The following is a 19,544-nucleotide window of genomic DNA, read 5'->3' on the forward strand; positions in this document are numbered from 1 at the left end:
CTTGGGACTTATTGCTTTAATCAAGGGTATTTTAAAGGGTAAACTCTGGTGATCTGGGGCCTCATTTATAAAACTTTGCGTAGGATTTGCGTCAGAAGTGGCGTACGGATAAAACATAGGACGAGCGTACGCACAGAAATAATCGGATTTATAAAACCGTGCGCACGCACATCCTACGCATTTTTCCCTTAATAAATCACAATCAATTCTAAATGTAGCGCAGCTTTTGCGGCTTCATGACACGCCCATAGTTGTCCATAAATAGTCCGTGAAACGCCCACAATTTAATATGCATTGATTGCGAAATCATGGCAAACACAGAGAGGAAATCAAAAAAACGTAAATTCACTCAATGTGAAGTAGAAGTTATCGTTGGCGAGGTGGAAAAGAGGAGAAAAATGTTGTTTGGAGGGCACAGTGTGGGCATTACTAATGCCAAAAAAGGCACTTGAGTGGCAAACGGTGGCAGACTCCGTAAATGCTGTAGCCTCACAACCTCGGACCGTGGCCGAAATAAAGAAATGGTCGGACATCAAAGTCGAGGCACAAAAACGTCTAGCACTCCATCGCCAGAGTGTGTCTGCCACGGGTTGGGGAAAGGGGACATTGTTTAGCGCAAATGTAATTTCTTGTTGCTTTCTGAATGGTTTAGACATACGCCATGCATTGTTTTATCAAAAATAAAACACAGTAAAGGCATATGCATGAATACCATAATTCCGTAGATTATGAAGATATGGTTTACTATGAAAACAACTTTCCCCAGTGGACAATTAATACATCTATCTATTTATTTATCTATCTATCTATATATCTCCTTAATTATCTATCTATCTGTCTATGTAATTGCATCTATATCTGCTCCGCCAGAATATCAGTTTTGTACATTATTTCGTTCTGTGAACTATATTCTTTATGAGGATGAATTGCACAACATGCCAATATTATTGCAGAACATATTTCACTTTTCTTTTAGCAAATATATATGTGTTCATTTGAATTTCTGTTGTAATTTTCGATATCTTTATTTTTTTGTTTCACTGCTGATCGATCAAACGGGTGTTCGTGTAAGGCTGTTAATTGTAAGACTTTTGCTTTGTGAAGTCTTCATGTTATTTATGAGAGGCACTGTTGTCACTTTCACGTGTTTCTTCCATCTGCCGACTGTGTCGCCATTTCTCATTTCACCCGTTTTTGTGCGTACGCCTGGGTCAGAGCTTGCGTGACGGACAGCACATTTTCCCGTCAAGTTTGCTTTTTATAAATAACAACTATTGCGTAGAGAGTGGCGTACGCCTTCTTTTGTGCGTACGCAACGTTTATAAATGAGGCCCCTGGTGTTAAAATGATTGTTAACACGTTATTTTAAGGTTTATGCCAGAAGGCCCGACGTCACTAGGTTTTAGCCCCTGAAATTTCTGCACAGTTCCCCTAAAATTTGTGATTTCTTATAGAATCTGTACACAAATCATGATCATTTTAGTCCCCATTAAGGGCCAGATGGGGCAAATTAGCATGAGAGCGCTATTCCAAAAAAGCAGATGGTAGTGGTAATGTTTGTGGGCTATTTCTTAAAAGACAAGTTCGGTATTTTACACTTGAAGCACTGTTTACAGATTGTTTATGATGAAATAGAACGGTTTTGACTGAAATTTCGACATATGCAGCTGCCCCGAGAATTTTCGAGTGTTTGTTTTTCACCTCCCACCTCTAAAAAAAAAATAGGTAGTTCTAAAGGGAAAAGCATGTTCAACTATAGTGTGTCAGGCCAAAAATTGTGTAGCAGATCAAACAATCACTTGATTAATGCTAACTCATTTAATATATATATTTATTTTACAATATTTTTATTTAGTTAAATTCTTTGATACAAAGGTGGCTGAATGGTTCTCTAAAACATTCTGACCTCATTTAACCACTTTACAGGTATACCTTTTATGACTATAAAGTTTAAACACACAGACGCTTAATTGGTCAAATTAATTTATTAGGCAAAGAAAGCAATACGCACTCACAAGAATTGTTTACTTTAATAAACCACAGTGATGCGATTCTTGCACAATTGCGATCAGGTGATGAAAAGATAGTTAGAGTTATAGATGTTTATTGAGTGCCACAGAGTGCCACCAGAATCTTCTCCAAATCTCCATTTGTTTCGCTCTGTAAAATCAAACACAGAATTTACATCAGCAACATTACGTGAGCAAACTGAACAACACTTTAAAGTAGATTTGTACATTTTCCTATATAAAGTTACCACGCAAAGCCAAAGATTGTAAGTGGTTTCCAAATCATTGTGTACTAAAAATGCCACAATTCTCAATATAAGAACCTCAATATAAGGTTCGACCTCTACTGTCCAATACACGGATATGAATTTTTTTTCCGGTTTATGCGTGCAAATCTGTCCATTTTATTATCCCTTGCACATCTGTTTGTGTGTCTGCAAATCCACGTTTCATCTCTGTAAGTAAATATCAAGTCACTATGGACTACAGCCGGCTAACTATGCTTGTGATGCTGAGGGAGCATTTGTGAATGGTATCTGGTACCATCTTCCCTTTCAGTAGAGCGATCGGTCGCAATGCAGCTATGTCCGGCCGCCACTGGGATCCACCGGGTGCAAATCACACTGGCCTGCTGCCAAACTTTCATCCCATGGTCAGACCCTTCATTTCTTTTGGCAAGTGTGCCCTTAGAACAGGTCTCCAGGCATGCTGTGGTATTCACGGATGCCTCTACCATGAGATGGGGTGCCACGTACAACAGGCATGCAGTATCAGGAGTGTGAAGAGAAACCTGGAATCAATTGCCTCAAGTTGTGGACAGTGTATCTTGCTCTTGACCACCTCAAAACCAAGTTACAAGGCAGAGGTCTTCTAGTCTATACAGATAATATTGTGATCTTTGCACACATCATCCGATAAGGTCGTCTGGCTCCAGTTGCATGTTGCAACTCGCCCTGGATCTCCTTGCGAGTTTGTGAAGTCAGAAGCATCTGAGGTCACTTTGTGCTATTCACAGCCCAGGCACGCTCAATTATGTGTCCAATGAGCTGTTAAGAGCCAAACATCTGACTGATTTGAAGAGGGTTCGGGCCGGAACAGGTAGATCTGTTTGTGTTCCCAAAACCCTCTCATTGCTACCTATTTTATTCTTTGACCAGGGAACACTCTGCACAGTTGCATTGGCACACAGCTGGAAAAAACGCGTTTCCTCCAGTGATCCTGCTCGCACAGACATTGTGCAAAGTCAGGAAAGATGGGGAGTGGGTCCTACTAGTGGCACTTTACTGGCCCATCAGGACATGGTTCACAGAACTTATGTTTCACGCGACAGCCCCTCCCTGGCAGATTCACCTGAGGAAGGACCTTCTGTCTCAGGAAGGGAGCACCATATGGCCCCCACGTCCAGACCTTTGAAATATCCATGTCTGGCCCTTCTAAGTGGCTTACCCCAGCAGGTAGTGCACACGATCACTTCTACGCCAGCACAGTCGACGAGACATGCTAATGCACTGAATTGGAAACTGTTTGTCAAGTAGTGTTCTTCTAATTAAGAAGACCCCTAGAAATTTACCACTAAAATATACTTTGCTACTATATCCGCTCACCATGACCCTTTAAAGAAGGTAGGTTGGTCGGTCAGACACCCCATAGACCTCCCTTTGCGGTTATTCCACATCGATGTGATATCGAAGTGACCGCCTGAAAGGGTACATCTTGGATACATATGTATCCATTGTTTCCTGAATAAAGGAAACAAAGAGTTCTCGTCCCGTCGCCACAGTTGCTGTACTGTACCACTGCTAAGGTAGCAGGGTCTCTTAGGCTCTGCCCAGAAACGAAAAAACCGAAGATGCAGTGAACCTCCTTCCTATTTATACTCGCCCGGCGAGGCGGCAATAGCAGATGCAAATACTGCATGCCAGTGTTCATTGGCTCTTTCTTGATTGGTCTCTAAGTGAGTTCCCAATTTGTCGGTCATCGACTTGGCATCTCCATTCCCTTCCTTCAGGGAATGAGGGTTACATCCATAACTGAGACGTTTTGCTGATGTAGCGGAAGAAATAAAGCGCGGTAGAAGCAAAGCTCACCCGCGAAGACAGTTACTTTTTAACTCTTTCACTGCCATTGACGAGATATCTCGTCAATTAAGAGAAAACGCTTCCACGCTAATGACGAGATTTTCCGTCTTTCCGCAATACTGCTTTTACAACCCGGAAGTAGCGCCTCGCGTGAAAGAGAAAGAACTCCGTGTATGTTTTAAAGATCGCTCTGCATCTGATCTCTATCAAAAGTCCTTCGCAAAAATGGAATTATCTCAGCTTTTTGCTCAAAATTGGGTGTTTTTGAAGAAACCTACCCATGTTTGAGAGGTGATTACAAGATTTTCTGGAAGGCATTAAACTTTTGTGAAAATCATGAAAAATGCTGGCGCTGGCTGGCAACTTTTTTTGAAAATGCTGGCGGGGAAAGAGTTAAGTACACGATGACTGCGATCATGATGTGCAAAACAGATAACACTGACATGAAAACTCAATGTACAAATTAATTGTTATGTGAGTTGATATAAGTCAAATTGTGTTATTAATTTGACGTCACTTGTCCTCGTTTATACTTCTGGTTTGTAAAAACGCTTATACAGTATAGTGCATAGTGGAAGTGCATAATATATAGAATGTAAATTATTTACTTAGGAGAACATCTACACTGTCAGAAATAAAGGTAAAGAAGCTGTCACTGGGACAGGACCCTTTTAAAAGCTCCTAATATGTACCTTTGAGGTACTAATATGCACCCTTTAGGGGTACTTTTTTAAAATGGTACTGCTCCAGTGACAGATTATTTCTGAAATTGCACCAAAAAATGTTTGCAACAAATTTTGAGTGATGTTTAACCAGCGTACAAAATTAAATTTATTTTGATTTGATGTTCACCATAGTGTAGTTGGCCTACTGTAGGTTTAAGACAGTGACTCACCTGAATCTGTTCCTGAAGGGTTTTGCCGTAATGCTTCTTGTACTCTTCAATGATTTTTAGTAGATCAATTTCGGAACGACTCACAATGATTCGAGTCAGTGTGTCAGTGTTAGTTCCTAGTCCCTTAAACGAACAGGACATAATACAAAGTAATTAAACAGATTTACTGGAGGTGCTTTCCTAAGCAACTAGCAACTTGCCTGCCTATACAACACCCACCAGTTACTTGGCACAATGTCACAAGAAATTGATTGTTTCAACTTCTGTCGCAACTGGTTAAGATGATGTAACAGTTTTAATGTGAACTATTTAAAAGAAAATGTTAATCACAAACATGCAACACTACTGTAGGTGCAGTTTCCCGGACAGGGTTTTGATTAGGCTAGGATTAGTCATATTAGGACATTTACACAGTTTTTACAAACATACCTTAAAAAAATAAAATCATTACTAGTGTTTATCTTTAGACAAAACAATGGCACTGAAATATTTTAAGGTATGTCTGGCAAACTGCTTTCAGTTAAGACAGCTCAAACAAGTCTTGGACTAGACTTAAACCCTGTCTGTGAAACCACCCCATAAAGTGATACTACTACAAGATTAACCAACAGGAAAACATTCCATGAATTCCTGTTCAGTGTTACCTTCATAGCAAAGTGGAGCTTTTCCGCAAAGCAGTATGGTTTGTTCCAAGCAGCCATTACTGAAATAAAACAGAGACAGAACGTTTAAGAGTAATTGGGGTTTTGAAGACACAAAAATTGAATAATTTGAATGTTTTCATTAAGTTCATACTGTATTGTTGTACCTAATCTTAGTTTGGTAATGTGAGTAATTATGCTGACAACACCCGCCCTCAACAAGCTGGAAAAACAAGCCTTTCTTAAAGCTTTCATGCATAGAATTGCTTTCATTCAGAAAGATTCCTTTTACTCAGTCACTGAATTATTTCACCTGTCTAGCCTGATGATCCGTTTAACACACCCTCATACACACTTTAAGGCCCTGTTTATAATTTGTATTAAGATGTGTTTTGGCTGACTGGATCACAAGTGCACAAAAGAAATGGATGTCCATTCACACCTTGTCTTTTAATCTGTCTCTTTTGTCCACTTCTGCCTGCTCTGTACTGATTACTTTAAGGGGAAGGTATATGGGCGAGTCCCTCTGCCTTCATTAAAAAACAAGTGGGTGTACGTTGATGTGCAATAATGTAATGTATGAGTACATCTGCTTGTGTTCTTAGTGAACATGCTGCACATAGTTATGTACATGCATATGCATAGCAAGGGCTTTCCTAGGTATTTCAGAGCAATTGATAAAATAAGGTCGCACAACTTTCACACACTCACTAAATAAAATAAAAATGAAAGAGGCAGAGAGCAGCCGCTTTCGTTATGATGATAGCCTAAACACTGTGGGTTCGCACTTAAAGTCGCAACCTATATAAAACCATTGTATCTGGTACATTCACCAGTTTTTGAGGCTGGTCGAACGCATGAGCGTCTACAGCACAGAAACAATCTGATTTAACTACTTGGGTCTAAATGTGGTCAAAAATTGACAAGCTGAAAGCGTTTACACATTTTGTGTGTCGTCCACTTGTGATCATATCGACCAAAATACATCTTTTAAATACCTTTAGGGATAAACAGTGCTTAAATTAGGGCTTGTATCTTTACCGAGAGTGACGAGACAGTCCTCAAGACTTCCGTGAAGCTCATCCTGCAGGTCGTGAGCCAAACCAGTTTCACTGAGTTGGTTGTAATTCTTGAAAACTGCAGACGCATTAAAATAACATAGTTGTTATTTTAATTCAATTATCTGTTAGGCCATTTACTATATAGAGCTATCTAAAAAAAATTGGCTTTACTAACTTTGGCACAACTGAGATTCGCTTCGGGTTGTGAGAATTTCAATCAGGACGGAGCACACAGTGCCAATCCGATTCTTTCCTGCTTGAAACAGCGCCTGAGAAAACAATTCGCCAACGTGAGATGCTGTATCAAAATTATGTTATCAAATGCTTGTGTCAATCATATAAGTAAATATTAAGAATCACAAATTCTGTATGGAATCATATAAAGGATATGCATTGTTTTGATCAACTCCCTGGTGGAATTAAATGATATTTACCTTAGCATCACTTTTTGCCTGAGAATCATCGATGTTGGGATCTTCACTTCTTGTAGCCTGAAGTTATGAGATATATTTTACTACAGTATCTATTTTAAATGCTTGAAAGATATTGGTTTTGCTTACAGAAATTAACCTAATGTAATTTTTTGGTACCTTGCAAAGGGTAACCAGAACATTTTCGAGTTCTCCTTTAACCTCAGATTTAATGTTGTCCTCCAGCAACTCTCCATACACTGTAAAGTAAGAGGTTATCAACACATCTACAATTAGATAGGAAAATAGGTATTTATTTTGGAGCTTTCTGCTTACTTTCTCTGAAACTATTCTTCAGTCCTGTAATCTCCTTATTTGATCTGGTTCCCAGAATTTCAATTAAGGCAGCTTCATTTGTCCCCATACCCTATTGATCACATTTGATTTGGTTTTAAAGTCTTTTAATAAAAAATAATATTTTTAAACATAATTTGCAGTATGATGAACACTATCTACCTTCATTGCTTTTTTCATTTCGAAAGCATCAAACTCAGTTGGTGTCATGAGCAGGGCCAGAACCACCTCTTCGAAATCAGACTTCAGAGCTTTTTTCAAATCATCTGCCAGAGACTAAAGATCAAGAAAAATAATAAATGTCATGTGCAAACCATAATATAATATCAGTGCAGTAAAAAAACAACAATATAAACATTACTATTGCATGACACCTTCAAAACCTAAAATATGGTTCTCTTGGCACATATTGTTGCATCTTTCAGTTGGATTGTCTACTAGAAGAATTGGAGGCAATTATATTTTCTCTGTTTTGATGCGGGCTTATTTAAGGTTACATAGCATGTTAAAGACAATGCTAATGTCAAAGTTAAGAGCTAAACCAGAATAACCAAACATCCATCTAAATTTCACTATTTTTGAAGATAACAATCCCTTCAATTCGTGTAATAAACTCCACGATTTTATCTTTTGTAGTCAGATAAAATTACCAAAATCCCCTTTAAAAGCACTTTTAGAAGACACGATGTGCAGAACCCTTCACCACGCCAATTGGGCTAATGGGTGGTTCCCTTAGAATATGCATAAATAAGCAATAGAAAATCTTGTGAAGAGTATAAACTGTGGGTTTGTGTGCTCACTTTTCCAGTGCTCTGCTGATAAGCTGTTTTGATCTGCTGCCTCTGTGCATTGGTCCTCTTTGCTAGCACATCCACAATGGTGGCTTCATCCACACCTACAATGAGGGAAACGCAAACGCAAAATCACTGCAGTTCATCAGATGACAAGCACTCTTTATTACCATACAACATAATTTAGATGCATTTTGGAATGTGTAGTTTCACACTCACAAAATAGATTTGGGGAAAGTGAAGTAAAACTAAATGCATGTCACAACACAGCTGCATTTCAGAGGATAGTGTTTAACCCATATATGGCCTACTTTCAGCAATTCGACTATGGGATTATTACAGAAGTGGCGTGTCCACCACACCTTTTGTGTTACACATAACAGTAGTACTTCAGTAAGACATGCATATTTACAGTTGCATCTCCACCATACCTTTGGTCTCTATGGCTTTCTTCAATCTTGCGGCATCATTTTGGGGATTGAAGTTAAGATCAGATTTGATTGTTCCTAAGTATCCAGCTGTGCAGCCTCTAGGTCCCTGCAATAAAACATACAATGGAGAGCTTTATTTAGGAGCTTTTAAAATGTAATTGTTTTCCATGCAATGAAATGCTAATTAATTTTGGTCATGTGTACATATACAACATATGTCCCCAAATGTGCTCCATATAGTGTGTGTGGAGAAAATGAATATGAGGCAAAAGTACACTCTAAAAAATGTTGGGTTGTAACCCAGGGCTGGGTAACTATTGGACAGAACACATTTCTGGGTTAAAATTACCCAAATAACGGGTTGTTTTTACTCAACTGCTGGGTTATTGTTAATCAACCATATTGAAACCTTATAAAGACACCAAGTGCAAGACACAGAAGCAATGGATCAAACTGATAATACACATTCTCTGCTTTTTTTCATGTGTGAATAATTAATGAATCAGGATGCCGTTCATCTTGTCAGACAGTCTCAATATGCTCACATTAGTAGAATTAAAATCCAAAGTGCATTGCATATGTTTAAACAGGTGAAAACCTGTGACATTCTGTACTTTTGTCTCATATTCACCTTTAAACGTTTAGACATTTCTTGAATCCCCAACAAATAGGGACAATTTTGCCTTAATTGTCCCAATACTTATGACGTTATTGTATATATTTGTGTGTGTTTTAAGTCTTTACCATGGTGCTTTCATCTTTGAGTTGATTGCTGAATTTCTTGAAGAGTGGCATCTTGTGCAGCTGTGACAAAGCTAAACAAATGCAAAAGGTTGGCTTACAAAGCTGTAATTAAAAATAAAAAACATTGGTTAAATATGTTAAATATTTAGAATCAACAACTTTAAAATATAACATGTTATCAATGTATTACCTAAAAATATAATCAATAATCACTTATGAATATATCAAGAAGAACTTCAGGATGCACATAAAAAAAAGATCTTTTACCTGTTCTCTGTAAAGGTAAGAAGTGTTTGGAAATAAAGAATTTGGGGAATAAATAACCTTCAAATCCCTTAAACACGCCCACTGAACAGACTTTGGGTTGGGTGGATGGTTCAAGTCAGGTACTTCTGGTTGTTCTTGTATTCAGGAAGCTATCATTTGCAGCACACACCCATAAATAAACAATAATTGGTCTTGTGAACGATGAGTGGCCTTGTTGCACAAGATAATACTGATGCTTAAAAAAAACAATCAGACTTTTGACAGTTTACTATTTGTTTGAGTTTGGGAGTTATGTCTTTATTCAAATGTGACAAAGATATCAGATAAAAAGCCTCTGAACTGATTTCTCACATAATGCAGATGTCACGTATTACAATGCAGTAACTTACTGCAGAATACACCCCAATTTCTGAAAATAGGACACTTTTTAAATTTGAATAAATTGGCTTTCAAATCACATGAACCAATATTCACAATAGAACACAGATAACATAATAAATGTTTAATTAGAGAAATTTGACACTTTTATCCACTAAATGAGCTAATTTCAAATTTGATGCCTCCTACATGTCTTAAAATATTGGTGATGGGGGCATGTTAACCATGGCTTAGCATCATCTCTTCGATACAAAACAGTTTGAAGATGTCTGGGAATCGGGGTTTTGGAGTTTTGGTGTTGGAATTTAGACTCATTCTTACCTGATATACTGTAGGTTTCCAGCTGTTGAAGAGTTCATGGTCGTGTTTGGCTTATTTTTCATTTAATGATGCACCAAATGCTCTCTAGAGGTGAAAGATCTAGACCACAGGTAGGTCAATTCAGCACCTGGACTCTTTTACGACAAAGCCATACTGTTGTAATAGCTGCAGTATGTGGTTTTGCATTGTCTGGCCTGCTGAAATACACAAAGCCTTCCCTAAAATAGACATCATCTGAAGGGGAGTATATACTTTAAAACCTTTACATGCCCTTATATGTGCCCTCTTATCTTTGCTGTCTTATTAAACAGAAGTCGCCCTGTCGTTATTCAATACACTCAAAATCGACCCACAGTCTGTGTGTGCCTTTTGCCAAAACAGAGAGGTGTAAAACCGGGTTTAAATATGCTGTGGCCTCGGGTTGGAAATTTCTCCAGACTGAGATAAAACTAATTTAATATCTTGAGGTCAATTTTAAAATGTATTTATTAAACAATCATCAGAGTAAATTAATGGTGTGTAAATGTTTTTAATCAGATGTATTTTTTATATTTATGTAACAATGTTTGTTGTACTGTGTGTGTGTGTTTGTGTGTTGTAACTCTGATGTAAAATTGCCTATGTAAACTCAGCTGCCTAACTTGGCCAGGACACTCCCGTTAAAGAGATTTTAATCTCAGTCAGTTCTATTTCCTGGTTAAATAAAGTTTTTTTAATACCTTTCAGTAATCATAGTGCCTTCCAAAACATACATGCTTATGCATATGCTTTAAAATATAACATTTTATGAATGTAATATAATTAAAAAACAGACTTTCAACAGTTTATTATTTGTATGAGTTTGGACATTATGTCTTTATTCAAATGTGACAAAGATATCAGATAAAAAGCCTCTGAACTGATTTCTCACATAATGCACATGTCACATATGAAAGAACAATGCAGTAACTTACTGCAAAATACATCCCGAATTCTGAAAATAAGACACTTTTTAAATTTGAATAAAATGAAAACTAAAAGACTTTCAAATCACATGAACCTATATTTTATTCACAACAGAACACAGAAAATTTGACACTTTGATCCACTAAATGAGCTAATTTCAAATTTGATGCCTCCTACAGGTCTTAAAATGGTTGTAATGGGGGCATGTTAACCATGGCTTAGCATCTCTTCTTCTATTCAAAATGGTTTGAAGATGTCTGGGCATCGAGATTTTGGAATTTTGGTGTTGGAAGTTTCCTGGCCAAGATTGGTACCCCCATACCATCAGAGATGCTGACTTTTGAACTGAAAGCTGATAACACACTGGAAGGCCTCCCTTCCTCTTTAGCCCAGAGTACAGTGTCATGATTCCCAACAAGAATGGAAAATGGATTTGTCTAACCAGAGACCACTTTTCGACTTTGAAATGGTCAATTTTATATGACTTTGGGCCAGGCCTCTTAAATCTTCTCTTAAATGACACTACACACGTTCTGCATTCTGACACCTCAGCCTCTGTATGGGTTATACCATGTGAGGGAGTTCTCCCCTCCCATAGAGTTGGTTCGGTCCATAGCCCGTATTTTCCAAACTTGTCTCAGGTAGACTACTGATATCTGGGCCGGCCCTACCGTAACGTTACGTATGAGGCAGGATGGGTGGGAGTAAGAGGCCACGAGGGGCTGAAAAAGGCATTGGAGGAGGATGCTGCCAAATGTGCCAAGCTTAACGATTTATTTTCAAGAGGACAAACACTAGTGGCAACAGGTAAAGAGAGATAGGCCTATGATTAGCATTAGCAACATTCGGCTAATACTGTTGTCAACCTATTCAAAAGCAAAATATAAAATTTAATTAAAAGCCTTTTGTGTATCACCTAAGACATGGCAATTCATAGACTTTGCAAATATTATGTAATTTAATATTGATAACAAAACTCAAACTTTATCTGTATATGCTGTAAAATTACTTTATATTATTATTTTATTTTTATTACTAATATTTTTTTGTAATGAATAAGTGAATTATTATTACATTTTTATTTAACCTTTACATTACTGGTTGAACCAAAAACTATACACAATAGCAAGAGCTGAACTGTTGGTTCATTTATACAGTTTGGAAAAAGTGCTAAGTTGGAATTACACCATGGAAAAGTGGGCCGGTCTTGGGCCTGAAACTCCCGGGCCAAAAAGCGGCCCCCACTCTGGGATTGCAGGATTGACATGGACTGGAATGCGCACTTGTCAAGGAAGCAACCTGCACATGCGTTTTAGCCAATGTCATCGATCACATGTTTCCACAATGCACGATTACCATGACATCTGAGGAATTCCTCATTCTAAAGCACATATGCACAGCTGTCGCTCCCTCTGCTGTGCATGATAACACCAACATTATTAAAAAATATGCAGAGTTGCATTGTGATTAACACCCTCTTGTATGTCTGATGACATGAGATTACATGTGAACCAAGGTTTGATTGGTTTGATAACAGCCTTAATTTACACCCAAGTCAATCTCAACAAGTTAATCTATACACACATTGGGGGAAGGGCAATTTAATATTTCCAATAACCTAACCTGCATGTTTTTAGATTGCGTTAGGAAACCAGAGTACTAGGAGTAAACCCATGCTGACACAGGGGGGAAATGCAAATTCCACACAGAAAGGCCACATGATCCAGCCAGGGCTGAGCAATAAATTGATACAAAAATTTTCCCACAGTGTGCAGAATTTTAATGAAGCACTTTATGAACAGCGCCATGATGAGTCTAATCAATGACAGTAAGTACAGTTTACACAGATAATGAATACATCCTTGTGATGAGTAAACATGGTTTTAATGTGAAGTTTATTGAGTGCCACATAGTGCCAGCAGAATCTTCTCATAATCTCCACTAGTTTCCTTCTGTAAAATCAAACACAGTTTACTTTAGGAGGCATACAGTATTTGGCAATAGGTTTACTTAAATTATTTAAAAAGGCATAATGAACAAGAAACAGCATCCACAACCAATTTTACTTCCATAATGTGAAATTTTCAAGGACATTTTTTGCTGGTACACAGTTTGGTGACTTTTGCTAAACTGTTGACACAGTGAGCACAACAGCAGTCTGTGCAAGTTAACTGTGGATAATTTTTCATTTGTTTTGATGCATGCATTCATTGACTACTACTTTCAAATGTCATGAAATCTTCTTATTTTGACGCTTTTTAAAGTTGTGGAGCATTTTGGTGAATAATTTCTTTTTTTTGGACACAAAGCAAATAGAAGCAGAATGTGTAATAATGTCATATTGACTGTATTGTACTGTGGATTGACCACGCATTATAAGTTAAAGAGACTAACCAGAATCTGTTCCTGAAGGGTTTTTCCATACATCCTCTTGTACTCTTGAATGATTTTCAGCAGGTCAATTTCTGAACGACTCACAATGATTCTAGTCAGTGTGTCAGTGTTGGTTCCTAATCCCTAGAAACCAAATCCATGTTGAAATCAAAGAATTCCTACATAAAACATCCTAAATATATCAAAATATGCACAGTACACAACTTTAAACTACAATACAATCCCCAAATTCTTTTGCAACATTACCTTCATAGCATGGTTAAGTTTTTCCGCAAACAGGGCGGGTTTGTTCCAAGCAGCCTTCACTGAAATATAAAACATTTATATTTATTCATATGCTTTTATCCAAAGCAACTTGAACTAGGTGCTTTTAGCATTTTGCTTTCAAATAACGTTATTGGCAGGGTACATGTGTAGGAAAGAAAACCTGGAAGCTCGGAATCACAAACTTTAATTAACATATCACAAGAATGCACAGACTAGCACAGAAACAGCACACAAGGTTATCCTAATGGCTTTCAGGTGAGGGTGGGGTGACCAGACACAGGTGAATGAGCATGGCGGATCCTGGAGAATGGAGTTTGTAGGGAAAAGAACTGGGAAAGACTAGGGAAACCGGCAAGAAGGCAGACTGGGACCTTGACAGGTATAAGGACCTGTGTCTTTTTGTGCATAAATATGATGTGAATTTGAACAGCCTCATTAATTTTGTATTGTATCTCTGTACCTAATCTTGGTGCATTAAGTTTTTGTGTTTGACTGGACCTGCCCTTAACACATAAAGCTAGCGAAACAGGCTTGTCTAAAAGTTTCAAACATGTCCTTATACAAGCAACATAAAATAATTTAAACTATCTAACTGTCTAATGTAAGCTTCTTGCAAACCCACATATGTACAGAAAGACTAAATGTAGTTCCTCACCAAGGACCATGAGACAGTCCTCAAGACTTCCGTGCAGCTCACCCGCCAGGTCTTTTGCTAAGCCGTCTTTGCTGTATTGCCCGTAAAACTTGAAAACTAAAGATAAATAATACTGTTATAGTCTCAAAAACAAAGTTAACTATAACCAAATAATAATAATCTTACATGTACCGTTTGTGTTTTTTTTATCATACGTCTTTACTTACTTTTACACAACTGAGCTTCGCTCCTTGATGTGAGGACATCAATAAAGACAGAGCACACAGTGCCAATCCGATTCTCCCCTGCCTCAAACAGAGACTGAGACAATAACAGGTGGTTATTTATTATTATGTTGGTATTACATTTATTCTTTTGATTAATAATGCATAAAGTGTGTAGATAGGAGAATAGAGAGTAAGGGGTTTAGATCTAACTGCAGGTTTTTTAGTACGTCACAGGGCAATCATTCAAGGCTTCTTGAAAGGTAGGGATGTCTATATCACCTGGGTGCCTCAGGGCTCAGTGTTAGGCCCGCTCCACTTCTCAATATGCATAACCTAACTGTGCCAAATTCTATAATGGCACACATAATTTACTATTACTATATACTACCAAAGTCACTTACCATCTCTAATCAAGAGCTTAACACCACACAAGATTGATTTGCATGCTTTGCATAAAACTTCAAAGAAATTAAATGGGATATTTATGTTTGCAAACTATACCCACATTTCTAAATTTTGTCTCAGCAGGTTACAACCAAACATTAATTTTAAATGTAAAGAAACTAGATGAGTGTGTGTCAGGGACCATTGCAGGGAATTACTTTTGCATCGCTCTTTGCAAGTCCATCATCAATGTTATAGTCTTCACTCCTGGTACCCTAAAAGTATTAATAATAACATTTTACAATGCAATTAATACACATATTTAGTTTTTTATGCAGTGTGTATTTGTGTCATACCAAATGAAATTTTTACCTTGCAAAGGGCAACCAGTGTTTTCTCAAGATCTCCACTAGTTTCCTTTTTAATTATATCCTCCAGCAGCTCTCCATACGCTACAAAAAGGTAAACAGTTTACCAGTACACATGCATTCACAATAAAGATGCACATACAGTATTTAGATATTTTTTCTTACTTTCTTTAAAAGAACGATTAAGTGCAGTAATCTCCTTGTTTGATCTGGTTCCCAGAATTTCACTTAAGACAGATTCCTTTGTCCCAAGACCCTGAATTAAATGTTTTTAATAAAGTATTATAGTACTGTAGTAATGTATTTTAAAAGAGTTTAATAAAATAATGGTTTTACTTTACAATAAGGCTGTATTTGTTAACATTGGTAAATGCTTTAGCTAATAACATGAACTAAAAAGAAGAAATATAGATTTATTCATCATGCTAATTCATTGTTTAAGAACAAATTTTTATAGTTACAACTTTTGATTTAAAAAATGTACTGGTAAATGATGAAATTAACATGAACTAACAATAACAAATGCTGTAGAAGTATTGTTCATTGTTAGTTCATACATTAACTAATGTTAACAAATTCAACCTCACTGTAAAGTGATAACAAAATAATTAGTACTTCATACTTTTGTGGCTCTTCTAATTTCAAAAGCATCATATTCTGGTGGTGTCATAAGCAGGGCCAGAACCACCTCTTCAAAATCTGACTTCAGAGCTTTTTTCAATGCATCTGCCAGAGGCTAAAGATCAAGAAAAATAATAAAATTAATTTGCAAATCATGTCATACAGTGCAATACTGTGCAAAAGTACAAATGCACACAATGTTGGTGGTTTATGACAGCAGAATGCAATTTAGTCAGAATGTCTTATACTGTTTGAACTGAAGTGTCTGTGGATTCATTGCATTATTATGTTTTTACAAAGCTTTCTAGCATTAAATTACAAAAATAAACAGTTAAGTTATTCTCAGTCAGTTTTATGTAAAAATATATTCATTTTAATTTAAAACGTTGGAAACTGATTGCACATTTTTCTAATTAGCAGCTTAAATGGGAGATTAAATCCATGTCTAGATTACTAGTATTTAGGATGTTAACAGTAAAAAATATATAACCATGTTAGTTTAATTTAATTAATACAGTAATCTTATTTTTATATAACATTAGTATTTATTGATTATTATATTAACTGAACATGACATTTTAAACTAAACTGATATTTATTAGTACTGTAAATTTACTGAGAAAAGTTTGTTACTTACAGTACTAATAGCGGATAACGAAGTTAACTTTAATTTCCCAAAGTTTGCATTAGAAAAATATTGGTTTCCATATGTTTTTAAGTAAACTGAACTTAGAATTTACAGTGATGCTGGTATGCTGTTGACTGTTGCATTGCATTGTAACAACTCTGCTGCTTAATTGTCATGTGACATCAAATAGCAGTGCCCATCAAGTACTGACCCATTTCATGCAAAATCAAACATCTTCTTCTAGAAGAAGTTGTCTACGTTGCCATTGAATCATATTGCACTTCTGTCCTGCTGCTCCTTAAATTATATTTAAAAAGTTGATTCTTCAATAAATCATAAAGGACAACTTTAAATGCCGGTTTCCCAGACAGGGCAAAAAAATGCATATCTGAGCTATCTTAACTGAAAACAGCTTGTACTGACATATCTTAAAATACGCACACTACATGTTTTTTGTAAAGTATATTTTTAAAAACTACGTAAATGTCCTAGCTAAGCTAAGGACTAGTCCTAACCTAAACCCTGTTTGGGTAACTGCCCCTATATCTCATGAACTATTTTAGAGCAAATTTTGAACTATTACATTTTCCTCTAAAACTTTCCATACAGAAATAGAAAAATCTGTTAGAGGGTATGATGTGCATTTGTGTGCTCACCTTTCCAGTGTTATTCTGAAAAGCTTCTTTGATCTGCTGTCTCTGTGCATTGCTCCTCTTTGCTAACACCTCCACAATAGTGGCTTCATCCACACCTTTATGAGAAAAAAAGACTAAATCATTGCAGTGTTTACATCACAGATCTGTTGTAGGCTACCTTTATGAGCTAAGTCGATAGGGAGCACATCTCATACAGTATGGTTCACTCACTCTCATGTTGTTTCAAACCCATGTGACTTTCTTACATTAAACACATAAGGAGTTGTTAAGTATGAGAACCACAGTCACCCCAGCTTCAACATTGTTCAAAGTTTCTTCCGCAAAGAAAGTCAGTGTTCCAAAATTAATTTTTAGGAAGAACTAACACGCAAATGATAATGAATCATACATTTGTCTATATGTTAATATAATATATGTTCTTATATAATACATATATGCTATCATAACACACACTGACCCTTATACACGAAATATAAGTACAATGGTCTTTTAGATCATTTGTCATATTTATCCTATTATCTCAAATGTACCTTTTGTCTCTATGGCTTTCTTCAGTTTTTCAGCATCATTCTGAGCATTGAAGTTTGGATCAGGTTTGACTGTCCCAAAGTATGCAGTCTCACCAGGACCAACTTTTACACCCTGTGAAAAAATATATAACAAAACACCACATTCAGTTCAGGTGACCCTTTCAATATACACCGTAGTATATGTGTTAGTTATATAAGTACAAAATGTTTGCTTTGTCATGTGTATAAGTAGATCTTTTGTACCTACCCTGGTGCTGTCGTCACCATTAATTTTCTGGAGAAATTTCTGAAAGAATGCCATCTTGCAGAAGCTTGAACATTTTAAAATACAGTCAATATTTATCAATGCAATTAATTGCTTTAGATATGTACTCTTGTGCATTCTCAGAAACAAGCATTTTTTGAGAGTGAATGTAATGATGTTGACTGAATATATATCTACATAAAAATTATTAACAAAGATCTCTTACCTGTCCACCTTCGTTGGCTATAAAAGTTGGTGTTAAATATCTGATATTCAGCAACAAATCTGGGGCTTTTATTCTTTACACACACCCATTACAAAAACTGGGTTGGGTGGAAGGGATGAATCTGGTAGTTCTGGTTGTACTTGTCTGTAGCAATGGGTATCAAGCTTTTACTGTGTTTTTTTACTCACACCCTTAACTGAAGGACGAGTGGTCTTGTGGTTGCTCAATTAAACCCGATACAAAACTAAACTAAAACATGAAATAAGGTTTATTCAGATGCGCATGACAAAATAAATATTTTGTTATGGGGACACTCTGTCAGGTTCCTATCTGTGTCCATTGCATGTTTTAAGTTTCACCTTCCTAGATTAGTTATCCTCTCTTAGTTAGTCAACATCCTCTGTTCATTTGTCTAATTGTCAACACCTGTTTATCATTAATTATCTTGTTTGGAGCCCTATTTAAGTTGTGCTTGTTTCAGTCTTCCTTGTCCGGTCTCAGTCGTGTCAGTTAGCGAAGTGTTGTGTATTCATTCTGCTTTTGAAAGTAAAGTTTATATGTTATTTGGATACTACTTGTCTTTTTCTTCTTACCTTACACACACGTTGTGACAGAAGTCCAGACAAAAAACTGGAATGAAGATGGAAATTGCTGCCATCAACATTCACCCTGGAGGTAAAGCAGGACAATCCTCAGAAAGAATCGTCTTCCTCTTCCAGAATGGCAAGAGGCTAGAAGAATATGTGGAGGAGTTTCTAGACACCTGCCACCACACCACTTGCAGTGGTCTTGCCCTTATGGAGGGGTTCTGGGTTGGACTGGATAAAGTTGTGGTTTGTAATGCAACAAGCAAATCCCATCTGGTCATTGTCAAGTTACATTAATTTTGTTTTGTGGATTACACAATCGTTTTTCATCGTCTCACCCGTAGAAGAATATGACCCAATCGTCCAATCCAACTCAGCACCAGCAAGACAGCCTACCTCAGAACCCGATCCACCACCCAAGGCCGTGAAAATATCATGTGAGCCCCCCAAAGA

General features: G+C 36.9%; 2 protein-coding genes across 2 annotated transcripts; both read right to left on the reverse strand.

Annotated features, from left to right (window-relative positions):
• Window positions 1-1,970: 1,970 nt before the first annotated feature.
• On the reverse strand, window positions 1,971-9,542 carry LOC135774439 (annexin A1-like). Its single transcript, XM_065284544.1, has 12 exons — window positions 9,415-9,542; window positions 8,671-8,776; window positions 8,249-8,343; window positions 7,611-7,724; window positions 7,431-7,521; window positions 7,275-7,354; window positions 7,119-7,175; window positions 6,860-6,953; window positions 6,665-6,760; window positions 5,627-5,685; window positions 4,983-5,105; window positions 1,971-2,160 (listed from the first exon to the last, which is right to left on the reverse strand). Exons 1-12 carry the CDS (start codon window positions 9,463-9,465, stop codon window positions 2,104-2,106), a joined length of 1,023 nt encoding a protein of 340 aa, XP_065140616.1. The 5' UTR covers window positions 9,466-9,542; the 3' UTR covers window positions 1,971-2,103.
• A 3,540-nt stretch (window positions 9,543-13,082) lies between these two features.
• On the reverse strand, window positions 13,083-18,595 carry LOC135774440 (annexin A1-like). Its single transcript, XM_065284545.2, has 13 exons — window positions 18,505-18,595; window positions 18,282-18,345; window positions 18,035-18,146; window positions 17,505-17,599; window positions 16,222-16,335; window positions 15,765-15,855; window positions 15,604-15,683; window positions 15,450-15,506; window positions 14,848-14,941; window positions 14,642-14,737; window positions 13,966-14,024; window positions 13,720-13,842; window positions 13,083-13,277 (listed from the first exon to the last, which is right to left on the reverse strand). The coding sequence occupies exons 2-13, from the start codon at window positions 18,333-18,335 to the stop codon at window positions 13,221-13,223; spliced, it is 1,032 nt and encodes a 343-aa protein (XP_065140617.1). The 5' UTR covers window positions 18,336-18,345; window positions 18,505-18,595; the 3' UTR covers window positions 13,083-13,220.
• Window positions 18,596-19,544: the final 949 nt, after the last annotated feature.

Source organism: Paramisgurnus dabryanus, chromosome 5, assembly GCF_030506205.2.
Source record: "Paramisgurnus dabryanus chromosome 5, PD_genome_1.1, whole genome shotgun sequence".
Taxonomy (NCBI): Eukaryota; Metazoa; Chordata; class Actinopteri; order Cypriniformes; family Cobitidae; genus Paramisgurnus; species Paramisgurnus dabryanus.